The sequence below is a fragment of the Grammomys surdaster genome, unplaced genomic scaffold (genome assembly GCF_004785775.1).
Source record: "Grammomys surdaster isolate TR1022 unplaced genomic scaffold, NIH_TR_1.0 63, whole genome shotgun sequence".
NCBI lineage: Eukaryota > Metazoa > Chordata > Mammalia > Rodentia > Muridae > Grammomys > Grammomys surdaster.
The window spans coordinates 24,262,901-24,289,754 of NW_021604565.1; the positions used below are offsets into that span (position 1 = coordinate 24,262,901).

At 29.4% G+C, this 26,854-nt stretch overlaps 1 protein-coding gene across 3 annotated transcripts in view; it reads right to left on the bottom strand.

Moving 5' to 3' along the window:
- Window positions 1-26,854, bottom strand: part of Csmd3 (CUB and Sushi multiple domains 3) — a 1,130,934-nt gene that overhangs the window by 711,275 nt on the left and 392,805 nt on the right. Inside the window, exon 7 of one of the 3 annotated variants that reach the window (XM_028765583.1) lies at window positions 17,299-17,610. The exons of the other annotated variants lie outside the window; for them this stretch is intronic. Within the exon in view, the coding sequence (XP_028621416.1) occupies window positions 17,299-17,610 (312 nt within the window). The remainder of the gene's footprint in view (window positions 1-17,298; window positions 17,611-26,854) is intronic. 3 annotated transcript variants of the gene reach the window in all.

Consider the following 26,854-nt stretch of genomic DNA (forward strand, 5'->3'; position numbering starts at 1 on the left):
TACCTAAAAATCTTTCAATATTGCCTTCCTTAGAAAAAAAGGATAAAATTGAAATCTGAACAAATTTTGTTCTGTTAAAGGGTAAGTGTGTTTTCAATATTTGCGATATTTCTGTCACTGGACTGAAAATTACAAACCTATATTCAAATCCTGTAAATGTGAATTTCATTGCTTAATGTTTCCATTTTGTCTTATGAAATTCATCTGTCTAGTGTTAACTGTTTGGAAACAGAATTCAGACGAAAATAATATGGCAAATCTAAAGTAATCAGAATCCTCGGTTCCATCCCAGCGACTAAAATTTCTCTGGGGAATTTAAAATATTCAGCTGCAGTAAGAGAACAGGATTTGGTAATTTTCAGTGACTCCCTGATTTCAGGTCTACAAATATTAAAGTTTAAATAGTTTCTCTAGATCTACTATTGGCTGAACCAAGAAAGTTTGGGGAACATATTTCCTGTGGGGATCTCTAAGTGATTGAGTTGTCAGTATATGCCTTAGAAAACAAGCTGAAGTGATGTTTCTAGGGAACAGGGAATGACATCTCACCATTTCCCCATCATCCCCAGGTTGCTATGAGAATAATAATATAAAAAATAATATAAATTTTTAATTATATATATAATCATTATATATATATATATATATATATATATATATATATATATATATAATTGTGGAGTAAACAGTAACAGTTTCTAGAATGTGTAAGAAAAGCCTAAGAAAAATTCATCAATAATCAATATCCTAAGGAGACATGTATGGATCATTTCAAAATGTGCTAAAGGTAAAAATAAATTAAGTAGAATTTGCATACACAGAAATAATAATGAGTATCATTGAAATGAAATGTGAAGAAGGTACAACTAAATATGTTCAGAAATATGGAGAATATTGGTTGAGTCATACATGTCAGAAAGACACAAAATTCAAGATGTTCCCAAATGTGGAATTATACAAACAACTAAAATTTATAAGATATATGTTTATTTCACATTTATTTAAAAATCGTTTGTGCTTTGCTGAATGAAAACCAATATAGTTATATAATATGGTCCAGACATGCCAGTGTGTTTCTTGGATTTTGAAATCTTGTCTTTTCTGCTATGCAAGCTTAAGGCTTAAATGAGGAATGTTAATTTCTGTTATAGCCAGAAATTTTTAATTTTTCATTCTCAGGCAAATCCTATTTATGCTGAATTATAGTCTAAATAATTTTGAATTGTTTCTTTTAAACTAAAAATATTTTATATTTAATTCATCATCTAATTTCATTCAGATTTGTAGTGCAAATTTCACTTTTAAGCCAAGTTAGAAACCTTCTCACACCATTAACAAAAGATTTAGTTCAGTAGGAATGTGTGGAAGTATGAACATTATTTAAGAACAGCTACTCAGCATGACTTGAGCTACATTCATGGAAGGTCTTTAAGAACCCCAAACTAAACACTTCATTATAAAATGAGATTGCAAGCCAAAACTTAAACCACTTCAGAATAACTAGTATGTATGAGATTTTCATTTTCAGAACTGAAAACAACGTGGAGCATTATAAGTACGTATCATATTTTAATAAATATAGATAAGGGGTATTTGGTTAAAGTTTATAGGTCTTGTGAATTCAATTAAATATATTACTTTTGTTTAGGAGGCAGTATTCATTTTACTAAATGGCTGAAAATTCACATGATTAATTATGGAAAAATATTCTTAAATTTATCTCTTAACGTCCTTTCTTCCTAAAAAGGGAGCAAATTCAGGAATCACTAACATTTGCTTACATAACAACAGATGTATTCTCAACACTTGGCGAAACAGGTCTTACAGCTACGGTGTGCTGCAAAATGTCAGGATTTTATGTAAAATGTGAGATTTCTTACTCTCTTTAGGTATCCTTATAGTTGGTATAATAAAGTTACCATATGGGAAATTACCATGGCTAGAACTTACAGATACATTTTATACTTTAGAAATGTTTCAACCTTTTAATTTAATTATATTTTCCAAGAGCTTCAAAATAACTATTAACTGTGCTTTACAATGTAATATTATAATTTTATTTAGTAACTTTTAAGCTTTTTTTTGAACACTAAAATTTTACTGATTTATCATTTTATTTATAATTGCTATTTTCTGTTAGTAAATTTCACTGCAATTTTACACAGACATTTAACATGAAATTGGTAATGTTAGTATTTTCTTACCCAAGATAAAGTATTTTCTTACTCGAGATAAAGTAATATTAAACTATCTAATTTTCTGTACACTATTTCAAGTATTCTACTATAAATATGAAATGTATGTGCCTATAAATATGAAAAAGGAACAATTATTTGAAGAATAATGACTATATTACAAGCTCTCTTTAAGCCTTAGTGCAATCTATTCTAAAAGTTGTCATCATCAGTGTGGTGAAAGTTATACATTTAAGAATAAAAGAAAATTATAATAAGCATAAGCATTTCTTAAAACCTGAGATCTTGCTTCTTATGTTACATACACATTCTTCACATGAATGTTTTATAAGAAAAAGGTTAATTCTTTTTAAAGCAAAGCAAATATAGATGTGCTTTGATGGTTTCAGTTAATACAAAATTATTCAGTTCTTTGCATCTTTACTCTAGGATCAAAGTACTGTTTAAATCACATCAGTGTTCTATTTGCTATCCTGTCCTTACTAGCTCTCTGTATTTTCTGTCCTTGATCTCTGCCAAGATTAGTCTGAACTGGCCATAACTTTGCTAAACTAGTTTTGTTATTGTCTAAAACAAAAAGTAGACTCTCAAGTTGTCCTACATATCTACAAAAATATCCCTAGGAGATTCTTAGGAACATTTAGTGTTTTAAAATTTTGACCTCTACCCACAGATTCCCTTAACATCTCAAAGATATAATACGATGATGGGAAAAGGGAAAATAGCAAGGTCAGGATTTTAATTTTATTGGTTTAAATAGCATGCCAATGATTTTAACTCGCTAAACTGATTAACTGAAGGTCCTTTGTTCTTGAAGTTAGTACAAATTTAGCACTCTATCCAAGATGCATACCCTTCTTCCATTGAGTGAGAATCATCACTGCCTGTTTTTGTTTATGTATTCTAGGTGATAGCACTCATATAAGCAATTGAGAAACCTTTAGATTAAAATATTTAGAAATTGTCACTTTCTATTTCTTAAATTTACTTTATTTTTATCTTAAGGCTACTACAATGTTCTTTTGCTTTGAATAAACTTGGATGAGTACACCATGGTCAATAAGAACCATTCCATATATATATATGTATATGTATATATATATACATATATATATGTGTGTGTGTGTGTGTGTGTGTATGTGTGTGTGTGTTTGTGTTGTGAATAATGTGTACCTTTCTGACATTTTCCAAAACAATGTATACAACTATGTGTTATATATATATATATATATATATATATATATATATATATATATATCATGTATATGTGCATGTATGTATGTATGTATGTATGCATATATGTTTATGGACCATTCTAAACGATGTAAGTAAACTTATACATGATGATTGGTATATTTCAAAGGATATAGGCTAGATCAATTTGTGACTATTTCTCATTATTCTACTATTGGTGGATATGTTGTTTTGAATAAAAGTAATCCCCATAGGTCCATAGGGAGTGGCAGTACTTGGAAGTGTGGCATTGTTGGAGTAGATATGGCTTTTTGGAAGAAGTGAGTCAGAAGCCTAAGCAAGGCCTACTGACTCAGTCTCTTTCTGTTATTTGCAGAACCATATGTAGACTCTCAAGTACTTCTCTAGCACCATGATAGTCTCCAAACCCAATTAAATGTTTCTCTTTGTAAGAATTGCCTTGGTCATGCTGCAATGTCACAGATACAGAAACCCTAACTAAGAAAGTAGTTGATATCCAGGACTGAGATATTTCTCTCATAGGTCAGACCATTTTTTTGTTGCTGTTGAAGGAATTTGTACTTTTAGACTTAGGGTTAACAAAGTAGTTAATACTTCACATTTAGCTTAATAGGCCATATCAGTAGGAACATGGAAGATAGTGGTATTGGGAATGATTTGAACTGTATAGACCTGGATGTCTCCATAGTTTTCAGAGGAAAAGAGTGTTAGCATGTGGTCAAGAGACTCTATTGTGATATTTTGGAGACTAATGTGCACCTTTCTGCCATTTTCCAAAATTTCTGACAGAGGCTAAATTGAAGAGTTTTGGATTCATTGAGTTTCTAGAAGAGGTTCCAAAACAGTCTAGTGTAGATTGTGTCTTGTGGATATAAGAGGCCATGCTTATGCAGAGCTATAATGAAAGGAAACAAGAGGCTCAAGAAAAATTACAAAATGTAGAACTTGAAAAGGATCCTGACACCTGAAAATAGAATGGGGAGAGATACAGTGTTCAAGGAATTAAACAGACTACAGGAAATCATTATGTTAAATGAGATAAAGAGAGTGATGACCTCAGAGCAAGATCCTACACAACTAATGTTCTAACTTGTGAAATAGAGTTAAAGAAAATCTCAAAGTCATGTGTAGTGATACCTGCCTTTAACTCCCAGAGCTTAGAAGGCAGAGGCAGGGAGATTTCTAAGTTTGAGGCCAGTCTACAGACTGTGTTTCTCGACAGTAAACCTTAGGCAATGAGAGAAACCATTGAGAACAGAAAGCTGGTGAATCCATGCTTTCTGTCATAATGACAATGAACTAATTGTCTGAAACTGTACACCAGCCCCAGTTGAATGTTTTCTCTTCACAGAGTTGCAGTGGTCATGGCATATTTTCCACAGCAATAGAAACCCTAATTAAGGCAGTAGATAACTAGTTTTTTAGAAAATGCATTGAAGATATAGACTACACAACACCCCTCTTTTAAACAATATCATTTTCAAAAAGCATAGAGAATTCACAAGGAGAGAACAGATAAAAAGAAAATAAATTGTTTTGTAATATTAAAGTGAGAGAAATCGAGATAAAGTTAAAACTCATAAAAACAATCTAGCAAATGTTGGAGATGATTTAATGTTACAAACTACTTTGATACATGAGAGAAATATGAATAATATTCAGCTAAATATTCTTGCTCATAATACTTTTTAGCAACACTCAGTTTAGTTATATGTTTTATCTTACAGTCTGTGCTGATCTTATTTTTTAATTAATATATTCACATTTATCTTTACTTATAAAACACTTATACTACTAGAAAAATTTTCTCTTAATAAAGGTTATAGAAGATGCTTCTGTCTTACTGAAATTAAACATACAAAAATATACTTAAAAATAATTTCTCCCTTTATATAGATGAGAAGATGGAAGCTGCTCAGTAGGTTGCAGGCAATCACTGAGTATAAAGCCTCAATGCTACCAATTGTACCACCATCTAAACACAGGACAAAACAATTCTGTATAGTCAGACAACACGCTGGATTATGATAATATTAATGTATACTATCATTATTTGCTGTTTTCTATTTGTTTTTTCTTTTTATTTGATTAAATAAATTTTAATCAATAGTGTCTGCATTTTAACTACATTATGTAATATCTTAGCATCTTCAAATAATTTAAGACCCACCACACTACCATATTAGCTGTTTTCTTATGATACAAACCAGAACCCTATGCATGTTGTGTATGGAAATTAGTTTTAAAGATATAACAAGAAGGAAAAGGTCAACTGTTAGATGAAATTGTACCAATTATCTATTCATTTTGAAAAAAAATATCCCTTAGCTTCATTTCTTCCTTGTGGGAAAGTTCAGGAAAGCTGAAAAACTATTATAAACTTATTCAACAAGAAAATGTTGACTTGACTAAGGAACTGATTAAAATAATTCTAAAAACTTCTGTTTCTCAAAAGCTCTATTGAAAGATATTACAAAGAAATGACAATTCTAGAGAACTTTATGGATTTTCCAATATCTGCATTATGAAGCAATATTTCATGATTCACAATATGAATGACAGAGTGGTGAAGGGAAGGATACTGTAGGAAACATGCTCTCCACTCAGCACTACACTTCTCTGATCTCCAGAAGAGTGGAGAGTAACTGTGTGACTTCATTCTGCTCACAGCAGGGTTGCCATATGCTCTAAGAACTACATGTAAGAATGGCAGCTTGCTGCAAAAATGGGTGCAAAAGCCTTGAAATAATTCTGAAAAAGATAAAAATGTCTTTAACACAGTGTTGTTTTCCTGTACTTTAAAAGGCAGAGGACTTTCTTTGGCATAAATTTCAAGCTCTAGTAGAAGTTCTAGTCATTTTGTTTATTATATCAAGAAGAAAAAAACGATAGTTTCTTGATGACCTTCTTCACAGGTAAATTAAGCGATGGTAAATGTTCGAGGAAATAATTTATACATAAAATACTTTGAATTCTTATTTTACAATTAAGTTCTTCATTTTGTATTATTTGATGTTTAATTGTTTGTTCTGCTTTTTGAGAAAAAGAATAACTAGGTGTCCCGGTTTCCTGGAAAGTAACTACATAAAACAGGGCTCAATTTCAATAAATCTTCATGACTCATGAATTATAATTATATAATTATATAATGCTCAAATTATAATTATACATGACAATTCCTAGAAACCCTTTTTTTTACGTTCAATTCAATATATATTATTTTCTTTTATTTTATCCAGATTTTACAAAATAATAAAACTATGTTAATATTAAATATAAGCAAAAACAAATGCAATAATACTGTTGGCTTTAGAGATGTGTTTAAAAATCTGAAACATTAACATTTATGAAACAAGCATTTTTGCATCAGTGGAGTTATTTCTATAATGTCGTCTACCTTAAAGGCCTCCACCAAGATATTCAAGAAAGCTGGGTCATCATAAATTATAAAATATGCATGGATCTAACTCTATAGCATGCTTTAGGAGGTAACATTCTATAAAAACATTAAAATGAATACTCACAGATTATTCATTTTCAAATAAAATAATTTCCACTACCGATTATTGCCATAAGGTCCACTGACAATCAGAATATTTATATATTTTCATAATGTACATAAACTTGTTACCAAATAAATTCTAAATTCTAATATTTTTCCCATCATTTCACTCAAAAAGTAGTTTACTAACCAAAACACAAAAACTTTAGAAATATAAGAATATATTTAGTATTACGAATGATGTTGCATTGATGTTATCATAAATGTAATGAAGCGTAATAACTAAACAGAAGAGTGGATTGATATACAATCTATAATTATATATTTAAATAAGAAATCAGGTTGCCTTTGGATTTTTAGTTTACTACGAAACAAGATGAACACAAATTTTCTCATGATAATGTATGTAAGAATGTGTAAAGAGAAAAAAGATATAAAAAAATAAAGATTTATGTAAACCCAGCCCAATGTTTCCAATTCTCTGTTATTGGTATTCACCATACTAATATCATATTTTTACTTCCAAAATTAACAAGTAGAAGTACATTATAGAAGTCATATATAACCAGACTTTTTGTTATACATTTTTACATATGCCATTATTTATGCTTTAATACAGTTTTAAATTCAATGTGTTTTTAGTTTCACAAGTTATTATGCTAGAAATCAATAAGGAAAAATTAATTTGACTATTATAAGACATAGGTGCTTATTGAAAATAATTTGATAATCAATATTTTGTATATTTTCACTATATTTTACTATAATTTAAGTTAGACTTGAAGGCTAAATTATACATAATTATATAATTATAAATTTTAGTAGATGTCAGAACTTATTCCAAAGACCACCTGAATTATTGTCTTTGGTACTGCAAGAGGTTTTTATTTTATCAATGCTATTATGTTTTAACTGAAGACAAGATTTCTGATTGAGTCCATACAATAGTCTTCATGGTGCATGTTGCTTTCTCCAAGATAGTTATATAGGTCCTGAATATCCCTACCCCCATTACCTTAAAAATTGAAATTTAGAAGAATGGTTTCTACTGTGATACTATCATGTCATACTCTTTCTTAGAACATGTCAGCTGATCACACTGAATTTTCAGAACTATAGTTTAATATATAGAAGGCTGTTCGCTATTAACTCTTAATTAGACTCTTGAATATGCTAATAAAATATCCCTTCCATGTTTATTTAAACTCATTAAAATTTGTCCTAATGTCATTTTTAATTGGATAATATTTCCTCCCAGTCTAAGCTGCCAATTAATTAAATTGTTTATGACTGTTTGAGGACAAACACACTATTTCTTCATACATTTGTACCATTTTCCGCCTATGGGTTGAACTTCAGGTGTGAATGAGCTCAGGGCATGTCTTAATTTTTCACTTTGTTTTTAGCACATAGCTCAGAATATCCATTCTCAATTTATTATTCCCAAAAAGCCTTTGCTGATTTCCTGAATCAGAAGGACCAACCTTTACTACATATCTCACTTATGGTTTCTACACAGCGCATATGCATAAATAAGGCATTAGTCAAGCTCTTTTCATGTTTTCTTATGAATTTAATCAAGAAGTTCCTTCTCACTTTTCTTCAAAACTGTATATTCCCCAAGTCAAAAGAGTAGAGGAAAGAATATAATGGAAGAGAGGAAAAAGAGTAAGAGATTATGTAGGAAATTTAAAAAGTCAAGGGAAAGAAATAAAGAACAAAAAGATAAAGGTGAAAATCCAAAGAAAAAAAGATTTCCAGACCAAAAAAGTAAATGAATAACTAATTAAATATACTGGAATATAGTAGGGAAGAAAGAAAAAAATGAAAAGTTCTTATCTACCCTCAAGTAAAATCTCTCCTAAGAGAAGAGAAAAGATACGCTTGAATTCTAATTAGATATCTTAGGGAATTTAAGACACAGTTGTTAGCATTGAAAGTGAACACATGACTTTTTATGCACAAGATAAGCACAGAGTAAATCCTTACATGTTTTTTCTGAGAGCAACAACCACTTTATTCTTGGTTTTTACGATCTCATCACAATGACACACAGGATGATGAATAGGTTCCAAATCAATATGTGATATTATCAGATAGGATGAACAATTTTAGAATAAAAATGATGATATCGTGCATTTTTGAAGGGACTTTTTAATATACTTTCAGAATATGTAAACTGTCTCTTCCTCAGCCTAATTTTGAATATGTATTATTTTACACTTGCCAAGTTATTGATTGACTGACTGACAGATTGATTGATTGATTGATTGATGGATTGATTGTGTGTGTGTGTGTGTATGTGTGTGTGTGTGCATTTTATGTGGCATTTGTGTTATGTGTCAGTGTTTATTTGTGAGTGAGTACATAGTGTATGCTTTGTGTATGTGGTGTGTGTGTGTGTGTGTGTGTGTGTGTGTGTGTGCTTGTGCATATGCTAATGAGTGTCCCCTGGTAAATGTTTTTATATCAGAAGTTTTTTTAGGAATTTTAACATCCATCCTGGAAGGTTTTTATTCTCAGCTATCTAACCACACTCTGCTTTAATGCTTTATATTTTAAGAATTAGATATACTCACAAGCACCTGATCTATTATTTTAAAAACATTATAATAGGTTTCCTCATAAAATTTTCTCTTAACTTCTTATTACAGACACTAAGACACAATACACAGGACACAGCACACAACACAGATCATTCACACTCATCATCATCAACATGTCTTAATTCATGGTTATTTCTTCTTTAAAATTGACAAATACCCTTTCCGCTCCATTTTATCATTGTACCTTTCTTTAAAAAGGTACAGATAATATCTAATATTCATATGACACCATCACATAATTAGCAAGAGGTAACACTTACAATGAGACCCTACTAACTGATTTCTGAAAGGATGTTACTCAACATCCATCAAAACATAGTTAACCAATATATCAAGTTTATTTTTCTATGTGATGATGCCAATGATGTTTAAACCAGAGCAAACCAGAACATGCTGTATAATATTCAAAGACAGAACAATATATAGAAATGCTCTTAATTACTCGAAAATATTAAAATATATTTACAGGATACTACATAATTTAATGACATGCACATATTTAGCCCCAAAGAGTTATCAACACCTTAGATATTCTGTTATACTAATGATGTCAAAGTAACATCTGAATAAAGTTTTTCATTAAGTCAGAGCCTTTTTTCAATATAACCTTATTTATATAAAGTACCTATGTTTAATGGCCCGGACCCACAGAGACTGAAATGGCAGGCACAGAGCCCACATGATTCTGTGCCTGGTCTTGTGCTCATACATTATGGCTGTAAGATTGGTGTTCTTGTTGAACTCCTAGCAGTGAGAGTGGATGTATCTCTGATGCTTTTGTCTGCTATTAAGATTCTTTTCCTCCTATTGGGTTGTCTTGTCGGTGAGGGCTTTTTGCCTTGTCTTATTGTATCTACTTTTGGCCTATTTGACAGATCACTCTTGGAAACCTGATCGTTTCTGAAGAGGAAATGGAGGGTGGTAAATCTGGAGAAGAGGGGAAGAGAAGAGGTCCGAGGGAAGAAACATGAAAATGTAATTAAGACTTACTGTTTGAGAGAAGAGTTTATTTTTTGAAACCTACAACTGGTGCTTTATCCTTTTATTTAAATATTATTTATGTTTGTTGAGCTTATTTGGAAAGAATGTTAAAAGTTAAAATTCCTGCTTTTATTGTTAATAAAACAGCTGACCTGAATGAACTGTGATACTGTAATAGGCAGTTTTCTCTTAAATGTGAAAAGACAAGTACTCTTTATTATATAGAGGGCGATTTTTAACCATATTTTCTTTTAAGCTTAAGTCTTAAGATAGAAGTTCTCCTTCCTCTGTGCTATACAACTGACTTTCATTTTAATAAGAATATAACACCTTTTGGTATGAACACTCATTAAAAACACTGTTAAAGAATTGCTGTGTTCTGGAAAACCAACACAAGTGATGACTAGAAACCCTGGAGGAGAAAACATTTTAAATGTAGATAAAGAAAAGATACAATACAAAGAAAAAAAAACCTCATATCACATATTTCTCGGCATGCATTGTTTATCTTCTAAAATTTACACTGGAAAGTACAAAAAAAGTGTTTAAAGTTCACTATATACTTGTACAGGGAACTTCCCAGGTCAATAGTTTCAGATATTTTAATTATTAAAGGTCTATACAAGTACCAACAATGCCAATTAAGAGATGATGTTAATTACCATTTGATGGAACAATAAATATCATTATGCTATAATCACTGAGAAAATAATGTTAAAATAAGTCAATGACTATGTAATATATCATGCCTAACTTACTGTTCCTATTGTATGGCAGATCTTTTCTTGTGAAAGAATATGCAATTATTTCTATAATCAGTTGCTATGATCTTTATAATAAATGAATTAATGAGTATGCGTATTACTCATTGATGGTTCTCCTATAGTTTGTCAAATAGGCTATAAATTTTATAAAAATGATAGTGAGATAATACAGTACGTGGGAATAAAAATAAACAAACAAGCAGACATAGTAAGTTCTATTATTTTGCTACATACATTTTCATTTAGGTCAATTTTTAGTTGTACTTGTTTGGGTGTATAATATTGAGTTATTGGTATTAGAAGTAGTGCTAGGAAGTGTTATGAATAAATAAAGTTGGAAATAATTTAAAAATAGATCTTATAGTTAACTCAATTATAATCCATTTTTAGATATGACCACATAAATGTAATTTTAATTACAAATATCTAAATTTTAAGTATTAAAAGTGTCCCTTATTTTTAAATTTATTTTTGTTAGTTATTTTACCTTTAGCTCATCGATTTTATTTACTTTTGTTATTGGTTTATATTTCTATTCTACAGAGTAATTCATTCAAAATATTTTCTATATCTATTAGTAATTAAAAAAAATTTTACCTTCCGACTTCTATTCAGCTTTCTAGAATTAGTTCAAATATAATTCATAAAATATTCTCTGATGTTTTTTCCCTATCACATTACTTCCTTCTACCTGTTAATGTATATTATAAAAAATAGAATGATTAAAGTGATTTTTAAAATAAATTTCAGCTCTTTTTACAGATATGTAGACTATTCAGATACCAGTGATTGCCTTGGGAAATGAGAAAATAAAAGAATCTTTAAGAGTGTGAGGAAAGTAAGTACGTAAAAATGTGGATCATGTAGTGGCAAATTGTACTGATCACACGTATTAGTACTTTTATCTACTATTCCATGTATGTATAAGATTTAAAACAAATTTTGTGATATTAATAAAACAACTACTATGTATTAAATACTTTAGCATGCAATTGCTTTCCTTTCTTTTCTTTGTTTTATATAGTCCTCTGAACCTGCATGTCTAGTAATTTACTATCATAAATACACAAATGGATTATTCAAGATCAGAATCCTAAGCAAGGAGAACAGAATGAGGTCTCAGCCGAGTTTTTTGATCCTTTAGTTCATCATATACAGTGTCTTTCTGTTACTTATCATAGTCTGAAAGTTCAATAAATTACATAGGAAAAATATTGGAAATTCACCCTAGAGGGAGTATAAGTATCCTTGATAAATACATATTTTAAAACTAGTCATTATTTTAAATAGAAATGACCATAGTAAGTTCAACAGCATTTTTGCAGATAAAATACATAGTTAAGCCTACATGAGTAAATACAAAACACTAGATTTCAGTTTGCATAGCTTTGTTGTATTTTTAAGTACTATTTATTTTAACTAAGACGTTTCAATTTATTTCCATTATTTAAAATGATGTAAAAATAGCTTCTGATGATTAGAAGTGCCCAAAATAAAATAATTGCAATATGAGTTAAAACAATCAATGAATATTAGAAATATCATAGTACAAAATATTAATTTACGGGCATTCAAGAACCTACACTACAGGAAACTCTTTAGTGTTTCTCCTGTAGTGGAGAATTAAACTCAGCAAAACAGTATGCACTGTACCATATTTGTGTTTGTTCAAATGAATTTGATGGACTTTATGACTTATTTCTGTTTAATTAAAGGCTTCTTTTGAGTTTTAAAGTATGTATAAAGCCTATAATAAGGCGTTTTATGTTTATTAATAGCAAATTTATATACAATATAATTATCAACATAATAGCACAGTGTTATGGGTTTTTTATTATGTTTGTTTTATTGAAAGAGTTATAATAGTGATAAAATATAAAGGACAATCTTTTTCTTTAAAATAGCCCAGAGATAGGATATTGTAGTAAGCAACAGTCATTTAAAATTTCTCTAATGTAAATAAATCTCCTTCTTAACTATATCGTAAATATTTATATATTAGTTTAACCGATATTTTAAAAATACATCTGTGGGAGCAAAACTACACTGTGAAAAATAAATGCAGCAAGAAGGACTATTATTTCTTTTAATATCTTATCCTAACTGATTCTAAGTACACATAGGACAAATATTATGCTTGGGACTCTTCTATGGATGTCACAATAGCAAAATAGGATTAGGTACTCTCATGCTTCTAGGGATATCAGTTTCATTTCAAAAATTGAAATAAGAATTGTCTAGTTAAAAGGAAAAAAGTGCTAATAAGAATGGCTTGGAAACCACAACCAATCAAAACACTAACTTGCAGAGCTCAGTCCCAAATGATATCTCTACAAAATAAACACTGTCTTATAAAGTACTGAGAATATTATGGAAAAAAGCTAGAAAGACATTAAGAGCCAGGACAATAAAGAGTGTTCTGTGATATTGTGTCTCGTAGGATTGCAGAAGCCACACCTATGAAGGCTCACTATCATTACTAATTAAACATGAACTCAACAAGGACAACAATTAACATGCCATCTTGGACAAAAATGCTCATGAGGTTCAATTCTACACAAAACAACTAAGCTGTTCAAGAACATTGAGAGTAGAAAAAATAGTCATACAAATCTGTAATTCAATACTAAAAGTTCATCACTAAATATGTGCATATAAGTAACATTATATACATTGAAAACCTTGAATTAATGTATTTAGGAATACGTATGTATCTATACATATATACAAATATATATGTAAAATACATATGTAAAGTATGTATACATATATAGCAGACATATTCATATACTATGCATAGTTTAGTACTTATAAAGTATATATACTAGATACTGTATAGATGTGTAGTATACACATATGTATATCAATCTATGAATAGTATATATAATGTATAAATACTATATTATATATATGTACACACACTATGCACATATGCTTATTCTATGTATGCATATAACTGGTAAATATCTATGTGTTTATGTATTTAACAATTTATAAAAAATCAGGTTATAAATTTGAATGAGTTCAGGCAATTGCTTATGAGATGGTTAGGAGAGTAGTAGGGGAAAGTGGGAAATGGTGTAATCATGTTTTAATCCTCAAAAATATAATATATAATTAAAATTATTTGAAGAGAAACTAAAAGAAAATACATTTGAAAATTTAAGAAAGGATGTAAGAAAGGAACGGACAAAAGAAGGAAAGAAGAGACAGAGTGAGGGAGGGATGGAGGAAGGCAGGGAGGGAGGAAGGAAGGAAGGAAGGAAGGAAGGAAAGAAGGAAGAAGTTACACTGTGAGAGTTGTAGGAGATAAATGTGGAGGCTGAAGCAATTATAAGCTCCCACACCATCAGTAAAGCTTTGCCAAACAGGATTTCCTTTTTGGCCAAACTCAAGGCAATAGAGAATACAATATACAATGAAAGAAGTGATTTGTATTGAGTTAATTATTTTAAATGGTCCATGCACTCTGTACAACGTTTTTCGTATGCCTAATAGTCAAGGGTGTTATAAAATATTCTCACAAAACTAGATTGGTTTTCTCTAGGAATTTTATTATAAACAGCTTTTTGAACGTGAGAGCCATGATATTTATACTCTATAAAGAGCACCAATTTCTTAGGAATCACTCATTTATAGAATGTGAACTAAACTAATTTATTTTTAAAGAATGTGGCTTTGATATTCACCTAATACCATTTGTGTTTTTGGAGTTGTTAGAAATAGTCTTTGAAAAGTGTTTCTTGTCAGAAAATATAGCTATTATTTTAGGGTTTTCAAAACAATATTCAAATCAAATAATAGGAGTGCTTTACACTTAAAGTAATAGATATGGGCAATCTTTGCCTCATAACATTAATATCTTTCTTCTAAAGATATAAAATACAGTGTATAAATGGAATCAATGGAAGAATTATCAGATTCTGAAGCAACAGTAGGATCAACTTTGATTAAATTTAATTTGGTAGAAATATAACAATTTAATTGGCTAAAAATAATAATGAAGATAGCAAATAAGTTCCTCCTTATAATCAATCGTTTTACTATTGTGTCAACATAAAAATGAAGACTATTTCCAAGACAGATTGTATCACAAAAGAAGTATTGCCTAAATTATTTTAAAATGAATACAGATAGGAAACAAGTCTTATAAACTGTACTGAAAGATTCTAATATTAGCTGAGACACGGTTTCATATATACTAAGGGAATTCTCTTGATGCTAATATTTATATTAATATATTTGCTTTTTAGTGTAAATCAATTTACTACTGCTACTAACTCTAATAATTTATCTTTTCTATTTTAATTCTGAGTAGTTATTACTCCAATATCTATAAACTATTGGTTTCAATTCCAAGAAGTTTTCAGAAAGATGATAGGAAATTTTAGCAAGATCTAATTTTCATAATATTTTATTTATATTGTAGACATTGCAAGTCATCTTGTTTCTTGTTTTTTTTTTTAATGATAATCATTGTGGAGTAGTTTGGTACCCCTAGTAAAAGGATTTTTTTGGTAAATTTAAATGTAATTCTTTTCCCTTATTGGTAGTAGTATTTGTAGTAGGATGTCACTAGAGAAACAAGGTAATGCCGATATACTGCTTTGAAAGATATTACTGGATAATACAATTTTACTTGAGAATGTATGATTTAAATAACTATTGCAAGTATTTCCAAGATAAATTAAAGTGGAAATAAGCTCCTTTCTGTGACATAGTCTGTTTGATTTTCTTTTCTACTCCTCATGTCATCAGATCTTAATTTCTCTGAATGTGTGCTCAAAATCATTTTTTTTAATATTTATTTATTTATTTTATTGATGAGTACATTGTAGCTGTCTTCAGACACACCAGAAGAGGGCATCCAATCTCATTACGGATGGTTGTGAGCCACCATGTGGTTGCTGGGATTTGAACTCAGGACCTCTGGAAGAGCAGTCTGTGTTCTTAACCGCTGAGCCATCTCTCCAGCCCTCAAAATCATTTTTAAAAATTATATTTATTATGGCTTATGTAAAGGATTCACATCTACAGTAGTAAGCCATACACAGATTAAAGAACATATGTGAGTCAGGGTAGGAATTGGGTTATGTGTCTTATCCATCAGTGTGTTCACTGGATTAGTGTTTCCAATTAGGCACATCTGGATAGAAGTGAACTCTTTATTTTCTTTGACACTAGGGAGTTTTATTATCTATATTTAGGTATTTAAGCATTTTACTGCACAGAAATGTAAAAATCTGATTACTGTTTTCTCAACCTTTCCAAAGTTACATGCATTAATTGAAATTTTTATGGTATATTTTCTCTAAAATATACCATAAATATAAGTAAAATAAAGTTAAATATAAAGTAAAATATAGTTAATTGTTATTTTACATTTGGATTCAAAACACCAACAATAGCTATTTATTTTCAAGTTAAAGTAATATATTTGTATAATTATATAACAGGCAATAGTTTAATTAAAATTGTGTGATCAAGGTATACAAAGAAATTGCACATATGATTTCATTTTCAAGAAATATTCAATTTTCTAAATTTTTAATTTGCACTTTTAAATTTTATGAAAATACTATAATCTCAATTGTATAGATTCTGTGTGTGCATTTATGTACATTTATTTATAGAAAATGGATGTTTTATTCTGCTATTTTATTTCTTAAATCTGTATGGGAGGGTAAATAATAAGGACAAGTGTTTAACTCTCCGTCGAGTTATTCCTTTTAAAAATTCTCTGATCTACTGTTAACCCTTCTTCTAAATCAATTGCTTTGTAATTTGATTTCTTTTTAACTTCTATTCTTCCAATTTTTTACTATTTAGTTCTTCTTATCTTCAATGTTCATCTACTTCAATTTATTTTTTTAAGTTGGCAAAAATAAAAGATAAAGAGGAAGGCATCTGAAGGACATATTGTCTCCTTCTTTTTCTACACCTTGGCTCTCTTTCTACTCATTCTCTAGTTAGAATCATCACCAAATATAGCTTTGGCTGTAACTAAATGGGCACAAGTAAAATAACATCGATACCTCTATGAGTAACAACTGCAATTTCTTTAGTTCTTTCTATCTGTTCAGCATTTCGTGGTCTTCTGCTTGTACTTTGTGTATCTGCTTGATGAGGAGAAAGCTGGTCCTCGGATGTGTTGGGGTCCAGACCTGAATCACTGAGACTCCTTACTTGAACTCGCTGTTCCTCGGAAAGTCTATGGCTGGTGACAGTTGTAACACTGGATACAGTACCATCTGCAGGTGTGCTAGCAACAGCAATAGCACCAGTAGCAGTCCTGATATGCTCCTCTAACTCACCAATGGAGGCAGTGAGGGTCAATGGAGAAGAACCTGTGGGACACAGTAGCACTAGATGCTAACTTTTTCTTTTAAATTTTATAGTTTTTTTATAAGTTTAATAAATCATATTTTCTACTATTACCTTAAGGATAACAAACATGATGATGTAAAACACAAGCACACCACTAAAATGTGAAGTACAACAGACCCACAGGATATATTTTTTTTAAAATCAATCTATGAATGCCATTAGACATATAATAAAACATCCTAACAGAACACATTAAGGTGGATGAAGGTAGAAGAAAAAATTCTTCATGGGTTCCTCAATCAATATTTTCATCAAATCATTTTGAACAGATAAAATTTTGACACAATAAACAATTATATAACCACACTTTTCTCAAAATTATGCTTTGAATAGTTTGGTTTCATATCAGTTCAAATTTCTGGGAAAATATAAAACTTTTCTATTTTAAAAAAAGCAAGTGAAAATTGAAATCAAAGCATGAATAAAAACATGATGTACAACTGAGACTCAAAATTATTGTATTAATGTTTATCATGATTTCATTTGCCAGGCAAGTATCCAACCTGGTAAAGTATTCAAGGTAATGAGGTAGTTTTTGTGTGTGTTTATGTGCTCTCTGAAATTAATTAAATTGATTAATATCTTTCACATTTCACTAATATATTTAGGTTAAAATTGTTAAATAAAGAAAATTAAATTATTTTATTTAGTGAAAAGAACCAAAGGCCAATGAATTATTTATAGGGACATAATTTTAACTATATACATTTCTAAATATTAATAGTCCATTATATATGTATGAAAACAATTTATATATATGCATTTATATGTGTATATATCTTACCATTATTTATTATAATTTAACTAGTGCGATACTCAATTCTTTTCTTTATTAAATTGACAAAGTAGGACTTTCATTTTCTTTCACTTGGTATCTAGAAGGATTGTATTTTCTAGATATGACATATTTTGTATGTAATAATGAACAATCTTATATGGAAGCATGGGACTTATCGAGGTATAATTAATGTAATCTTTAAATTCTTAACAAGAAAATGATCATTCAATTTTTTGGCTTGAGATACTAATAAAGACTGAAAGGTTATTCATACAAGGTTTCTGGCTATTGTGAAGGGTGTCATTTCCAAAATTTCTTTCTCAGCCCATTTATACTTTGAGTAGAGAAAGGCTACTGATTTGTTAGAGCTAATTTTAGATACAGCCACTAGGTTGAAGTTATTTATCAGGTGTAGGAATTCTCTGGTAGATATTTTAGGGTCACTTATGTATACTATCATATCGTCTGCAAATAGTGATATCTTGACTTCCTCCTTCCCAATTTTTATCCCTTTGATTTCCTTTTGTTGTCTACTTGCTCTGGCTAGAGGTTTGAGTACAATATTGAATAGATGGGGGAGTTTAAACAGCTGTATCTTTTCCCTGATTTTAATGGGATTGCTTCAACTATCCTTCCATTTAGTTTGATGTTGGCTATTGGTTAAAGAAAACAGGTTCTGAATATTTTTAAAGTGAGTAATATATGCTTTACATTCATATACACTTCTCAATATTTTACATTTCTGACTACTGCATTTAATTAGACCATTAATACAAGCAGATGCAAGGTGGCTTATCTACTTGAAAGGAGTAAATAGTGACCTGTTAAACAGCTGATTGAGTTCCAGCTTGTTTTTCTTTTTTTACTCCGTCTACAAAGTACTAGGTGTGAGGATTTTGTCTGCCTAAAACTCAAAAGGGAAGGTGAACAAATATGAAGCCCTTAATTGCCAGACAGGGAAGCATAAATATAATTGCCATTAATCACTGAAATATAAATTGCTACATTCTTTCTCAAATTTTTTAGAGCTTCACAAAAATTGTATAATAATTACACATGGAGAAACTAGAGGTAAATTGTACATGCCAATTATCATATTAAATTGAATAGTTGGTGCATGTAAAAATACTAATCAGAAAAACATTAAGTACCTATATCATTGTGTAGAGGTTCACTTTGTGCACAATGTCTGTTCAAATAAGCCTGAGCTACTTACTAAAATAAAATTTAACAAGAATATTCCATATTCAGATGAACAAATGAGAACTGCTTATAGGACCTTTGTGGACCAATTTACATGATGAGGCATTTCTATGAAATGATATTCTTATTTCTATGAAAAATTCTGATTATTTGATTGAGAACTTAATTAAGCTTTCTGCTTTAAAATGAAATGAAGGCCAGATTATAAACCTAATATTTAAATATTCTTTGCTTAACTGTAATGTCCAATATCAGATTTGTAATTTAACTTTTAAGTGGTGTGTGTGTGTGTGTGTGTGTGTGTGTGTGTCTTCTGGGCAGGGTACTAAGATGCTAAATTGGTGACAGAGTCTCAGGCAGGTTCTGGTAATTGAGCTCTGGTTTACTTGCATTGCAATAAGCGCTTGTAACCACTGAGTCACCTCTCCAGCTGCAAAGCTTTTGATTTTTCAATGAATACATTTAACTATAAACCTGTCGTTCTAAAAGTATTAAATATAATCGAATCTGTACTCTAAAACATTAGTGTCTAAACCTTCTAAAATAACTGACTTGAAGGAATACACCCACAATAAAGCCATCATGATTAATGTGAAAAAGATTGCATCTGAGTAAAAACTTTTGATGATTATATATTTTTGAAAACAGGCTTTGAATGTGATTCTAATTAATCACCAGAAAATGGATTGTTGAATTCCAAGAAACACTTTCGTTAATCCCCTAGGACATAGACGCTCGTCATGATTCAACTGAGAATTCAAACATATGTTTGGCATAATTTAGAGAAAGGTCCTTTAGCAAGCTAATCTTGAAAGCTTGAACATTAGATTCTAATCCTGAGCAGGGGTTAATAGTGATCATTTACTTCTCAATTACCCAAATAAAGTAAGATTTAATAATGAAGCAAGAAAAACTTCATTTCTATGAAAGCAAAGTCTATCCAAACATGTGTTTCACCAGATATTTATAAATCAGTTATGTCTCACACATTGAAATCTATTCCTTCCATCAACACACAAGAATGCAAGAAAAGGATAGATTTATGTGTTTGGATATCTGCTCATTGCTCTAGGCCTATATGAGGATTCGTGCCTGGAATACAAGAGGCACTCAAAAAATATTGAAAATAAATATAAATGAATGAATGGATTTTATGATAAAGCCTCAATGAGATTATCAATAAAAAGGAAAAATGACTGAAATGTGATTACAAATATTTAACATGGAAGCCACATTTCTCACACTGTCATGTTAAAAAGGAATTGGGATATGAAACAGGTTAACTGTGACCTACAGTTTCAAAAACATCACTTTGAGAAAGTGTGATATCTGAACATTTAGGAGCAACTGATTTAACATTTTTTATCCCTTCAAAATAGAATTGTATAATCTGCTAGTATTCTGGGTTGACTTGAAATATTGAAACACATCTAAAGTGAAGAGTAAATATAATTTCAAGAAAATACACAGATAATTACATTTAACAGTGGTAGATATAAGAATCAAAGTGAACCCTTCACTAAGGCAGGAAAACACCCATTATCATTCTATATTTGTTGTTATTTACATCAAACATAAACCAATTAAGAATAATGATATTCATATCTGTTAGGCTGAGAGTATATGAAAGAAGGATTTTATATATGTAAATAGATCATTTAAAAACTTAAATTCATTTAAAATTTTCACACACATAACTGTCTCATGTGGCAAAGGTCAATGTCGACAAAATACTTAGACTGAAATGCATCAACAAGGTAGGATTAAGTATGTAAAATAACTCATCCAATATTAAATCTAATATTTTGCTTTTTTAAAACATGAATTATGCCATACAATTACAAAATCATTTCCTTTAACAGCACAGTTAAACATAACAAGACATATACACAAATTAAAAGAAAAAAATGTACATCCAAAAAAACCTATTCCTTATGTAAAATAGATTCATGTATTTGAAATGTGGTTTAACAAAATTAGGTTGCTTTGTAAGTAGTTTAAACTGAGTTATATTTTATAACACTATTTACAACATGAAACATATCTAAAATGTAAATTTATTACTATTAACAAGACATTTTCCCATATAACAAAATAAAAATGAAATGATTTATATACACAAAACATGCTTTTTCAAATCATGAGAGGGTGTCACATTTCAAATCATGAAAATGAAAAATGACATATGTAACACATGCAAGTTATAAAATTCAGAAATGGTGTGTACAATTTCCAATTTGGATTTATGATGCGTTTTAATAAAATTTGTGGTTGTAAAAGTTTTATAATATTAACAATAAATATATGAGATAATTAACATAAGCCACTATAAAAGTATAATTTAGAGAATGTACAAAATACTACCATTTAAAAAGACTTAATTTGAAATTATTTTTTATTTGTTCCAATTCAAGAATATGACACATTGATTTCTAATTATTATCCAATTAATCAAAAATTTAAAATATATTGTACTAAAATTAAAAATTAAAAAATGAATACATTAAGTGTGCTTTAACAAGGAAAATTTTCTTATGTTTTTGTTTGAGCATAGCACTGTGCAGGTTCTCTTCCCTGGTCCTGTCATTTCTTAAATTTCATTATTTTATTTGAACAATGTCAGTGAAAGTTTACAAAGTAAATGAATGATAGTAATAGTAATAATAATAACAATAATAATAACGATGTTTAATGGTGAAAAATGTAGTAAACATTTAAAGTGAAAGCATGCAAAACAAAGACTGCATCCATTTCTATCCAAACTAAAATAACTCCTAAAGGAAATCAAAGTACTTCTAATTTTGCAATTATATTTGAGTCATCATTTACATATTCTATTAATTTTCGATCATTTAAATCAATTTGCAGCTTGTTTTTCTTCTATTTCAAGCATCATTTCCACAGATTTGAGAGGGAAAATTCCAACAGGTAAGAACACTACCAAAGTCATTGAGCTTGATGTGTAAAATCATAGGATGCCTCTGCTTTGTTATGTCTGATGGTAGTATTCTTAATAAGCACATTGTAGCTGTGAATTTTGTATCTCAAATGTAATAATAGTTACAAGTTCATTGTAGCTGAGAATTTTGCATTTCAAGTGTAATAATAGTCAAAAGTTCAAAGCTGTGTCCACTTGGGTTAAATAGTTTGAACCCATCTAAAGATATGTTTATGAAAATGTTCAAATCAGAAAAGTGTAAACTGAGACAGAAAATCTTTGAAAAGATAGAAAGTTGTGTTTTTAAATCAGCCTCTTCATATAAAAATGTCACTGTCCAGAAGCATTTAATGTTACTATCTAAACAAAATTAACTAATAAAATAATTTTAAGAATAATTCTATATTGACCTTATGAAGTTATTTTGTATATTGAATCATGAAATGTTTGATCTCCAGCATACTTTTTAAGTTTAAACTTCCTCAATAAATACAAACATAATTTACCCTGGTAATTAAGCACCGACATTACAATTCAAAAGTACTGCAGCTTTTGTTTAGTTTCTGAACTGATAAAATAGGGGGAATATCACGTTGCTGAAATTTTTAAAGAACTGATTGATTAACACGTATCATTATCTGTAAGGAATATAGATAAGTTCATACTGATTTAAAATGTCATTGAGAGCTTGGAAATAAATGTATTTCTAAATTTGCATTGCCGAATGTTCATGTTCCTAAGTTACTCATTTTTTTTTATGCTTAATTGCAAATATGAATGAATAATAAGTCTTTTATTGGATTGGCTATTGTGCATTGAGTAAAAATGCACAAATGAACAAATGAGTCAAAAATGAACAAATAAAACTTATTCTTAAGAATTTATTCAGCAAATTTAGTGGCACATCTACTGAACCAATACTGTCAATAAAATTATTATAAAATCAATATTAAGCAAATTAACTGTGTCAAGTTACATGGCATACAATATTAATCCCGTAACCTGAATTGTTTAAAATGATGATGAAGTCACATATGAAGTAACAATAAGTGGAAATATTATACAACCTTCATGAGACCATTGTGTTGATCACAATGAAAACACTATATTTAAATATAAAAATATGAATAGTATAATAAATAATGAATTTTATTAAAAATATGTGAAAAAAGACTTATTTATAACAATCAAAAATAAAATCAATAAAATGACAATCTTGAGACTATAACCTTTCTTCTTAAGTAATCATTTTTTGTTTCACATGTTGATTAAAGTTAAGTTACAATGTTATAGATAAGCACCTAGTAACCCTCATGGATTTACATTTTGAAAACCCCAACTACACATCACTTGTAGAAATCCACAAAACATTATTTGAAGTGTTTGTTATTATTAAGCACAATTCTCTTCCAAGAAACCATGATGGCAACATTGAAAACCTACTACATAGATCTTTAAATGAGGATAATTGCAAACATCCTATTTCTTGCTACATCTCCCTACAATGATCTTTCAATCTGATAGTTTAAATTTCATCAGAAAGAGAGCTCATTCAAATATTCGGGGTCAACAGTCATCCCCAAACAAAGAAAATGCAGCATTTATTTTATATATATGGAAGGTTCAGAGGTATTATTATGAAAAAAATGCCATCTTACATTATTTTATATCTGAACGAATACCTTCTAGTTATCCTGTTTCTAGTAAATCATATGAATTAACTTTATATCAGACATTATATTCTTTATATGTATTTATTGTACTTAACTTAAGGTGTAAGTTTAAACATTTACCTAATATTTACCAGAAGACAAATACGTAAAATGTTTAAATACACAATTCTCTTCTTCAAAATGAGTATTTTATTCTATAATTACTTAGAAATTATATACTATTACTGCTTGATAGTTAATATATAAATATTATATATTTAAATATTAGGTAATTAGACATGGCCAGATACGTCCAAATGATATATGGAGAGATATACTATACAACTGAGTTTATATTTCACATCCAAGAATAGAAGTAAAATGAGAATTGCATATGTATGTCCAAAAAAAGAGGTAATAAAAAGGAGGAAGAAACATTAGTTAGTTGGAAATTTTTTTCTTGTTTAGTTTCTCAACTTGGCTCCATACATACCCTTTCTTTTACTTCATGATACCTGTTTCTAAAACCATACATATATAAATTTTGAAGATAAAGAGAGACATGTAGGAAATGTTGAAGTTGAGCTTTGATCCTATAATATTAATGCTGGTGAGAAGAAATAAGGAGCCTTTCTCTGACTGCTCTCGTAGCTCCTGAATTCTGAGGAATATCATTGTGTATAGATGTACCTGTCGCTTTGTTTCCTTCTCCGTATCTGTTCCATTTTGAGAAGAAGGGTGCCCTAACTTTAAATGTATCTTTTAAAGTATACCTTGTGCAATGGTTATACATATTATATGAATTAAATAAATAAAACAGCTCACCTCACTTCACCCTTTTCTTTGCACATATGAATTCAGATAATTAGATGATACTAAAAGATTTTTGTGTAGGTTTAAGTATTTCCCACCCACAATTATTTCCTATAAGATACAAGTACTATAGAAAATGAAGTCTATACTTTCACCTTGATATTTGTAATTATTAGTTTGTCCCTGGGTAAAGAAATACTAAGCAAAAATTAGAAGATGTGTAATTTAAAGAGTAGTAAGAAATGATTGGACTCTTTAATTATACTTACTGAGATAAACCTGCTTAATATAAACCAATCAGTCATCCCACACAATTACTGTATGGTCAAAAGATTTAGTCACATTATTTGCAGCTGAGTGTGAAAGAGGTATGGGTGCAAAGGAATGAGCTAGACTTCTGGAGGAAAGAGTATTATGGGGTTTATTGTAGAAAGGTTGCTGAGAAACTAGAGAAAATTGTCTTAAGTAGATTGAAGTAATGGAGACTAATAGAAACCCAGGCCAAAAAGTTCTTGTTTTCCTATACCATACACTCTGTAGATCATTTGCATATTTTATAATAAGAAGTTATAGTAGAAATACTTGCTTGAAAGAAAATCATTATATTACAAAATAACATGTAAGAACGAAAATACAAATATTAGGGTTATAATTAAATTAAGTATTGCAATGCTATTTACAAAAAAATTGTCAACACTATAAACTAATGGGACAGGTCTACATTGCTTATATTTAGCATTAAGTGTACATGTAATTTTTGATTGAGTATAGAATAGAGGACACGTTGTCACTAAAGAATAACTATAGATATTACAGAAAGAAAATTGAATGAGAAAGGTCACAGAAACCATCAATTTTAACACTGTGGAATCTGGTCAACCCTCTTTAACTCTTAATTGTCTAGGAGTACAGAGTTTAATTCTTGGGGTGATATATAGCTCTTGGAGATGAGATAGATAAATTTATGTGTTAATTGCAAAATAATTCTATATAATAAAACTAGTGGTAATATAAATAATAAAAGCAAAACACTATGCTTTATATTAGATGCTCATGTGAAAATGATTAGAAAACTCTAAACTATTCTTACATAAAACATTGAAGCCTTTAAGTGATGGCCATTATTTTAGGCTTACAGTACTACAAGATTATTTCTGTTTGAAAAGGAAGGAATGTTGTTTAGCTATAATAATTCTGAAAAATTTGCATCAAGGGATATGAAATGTATATCCAAGAAACTGCAAATTATTTGACATGACAGAAATTGTGAGAAATAATAGTAGACACTAAACATTAAAAAGTGAAGACATTTCAATTTTGCTTCAAGAGACAATGTATCAAAAAAATCTCAAGCAGAAGATTGATGTGACAAGATTGGCATTTTGGAAAGATTGTTCTAATGATAAAGTGGACATAGTGTTAAAGGTTTATATGAACCAAGGGCAGGGTAAATATTTAATGTATACAACCATATGGCTATGAAACACTTGAAATTAAAATCCTGGATTTAGTAGACACAATTATAAAACAGCTAAATTTGAATGCCAGGAAATCTACAACTTGATTTTTGTTGCTGTTGTTTTGTTTATGTTTCTTCTCATTTAATTTTGACTACATGCATATTATCTGCAATACTTGGGGCACATTTATAATCAATTATTCATTATTTGAATGGAATATGCTGAATATTATATGAAAATTATCATTTAAAATCATTTTATCACTAATTCTAAAAATTGCTTGTATATATAGTAAATAAAATTAAGTAAGAAAATATTGTTCCTTTGAATGACTATGTGTTTTGGTTAGTACTATGATAT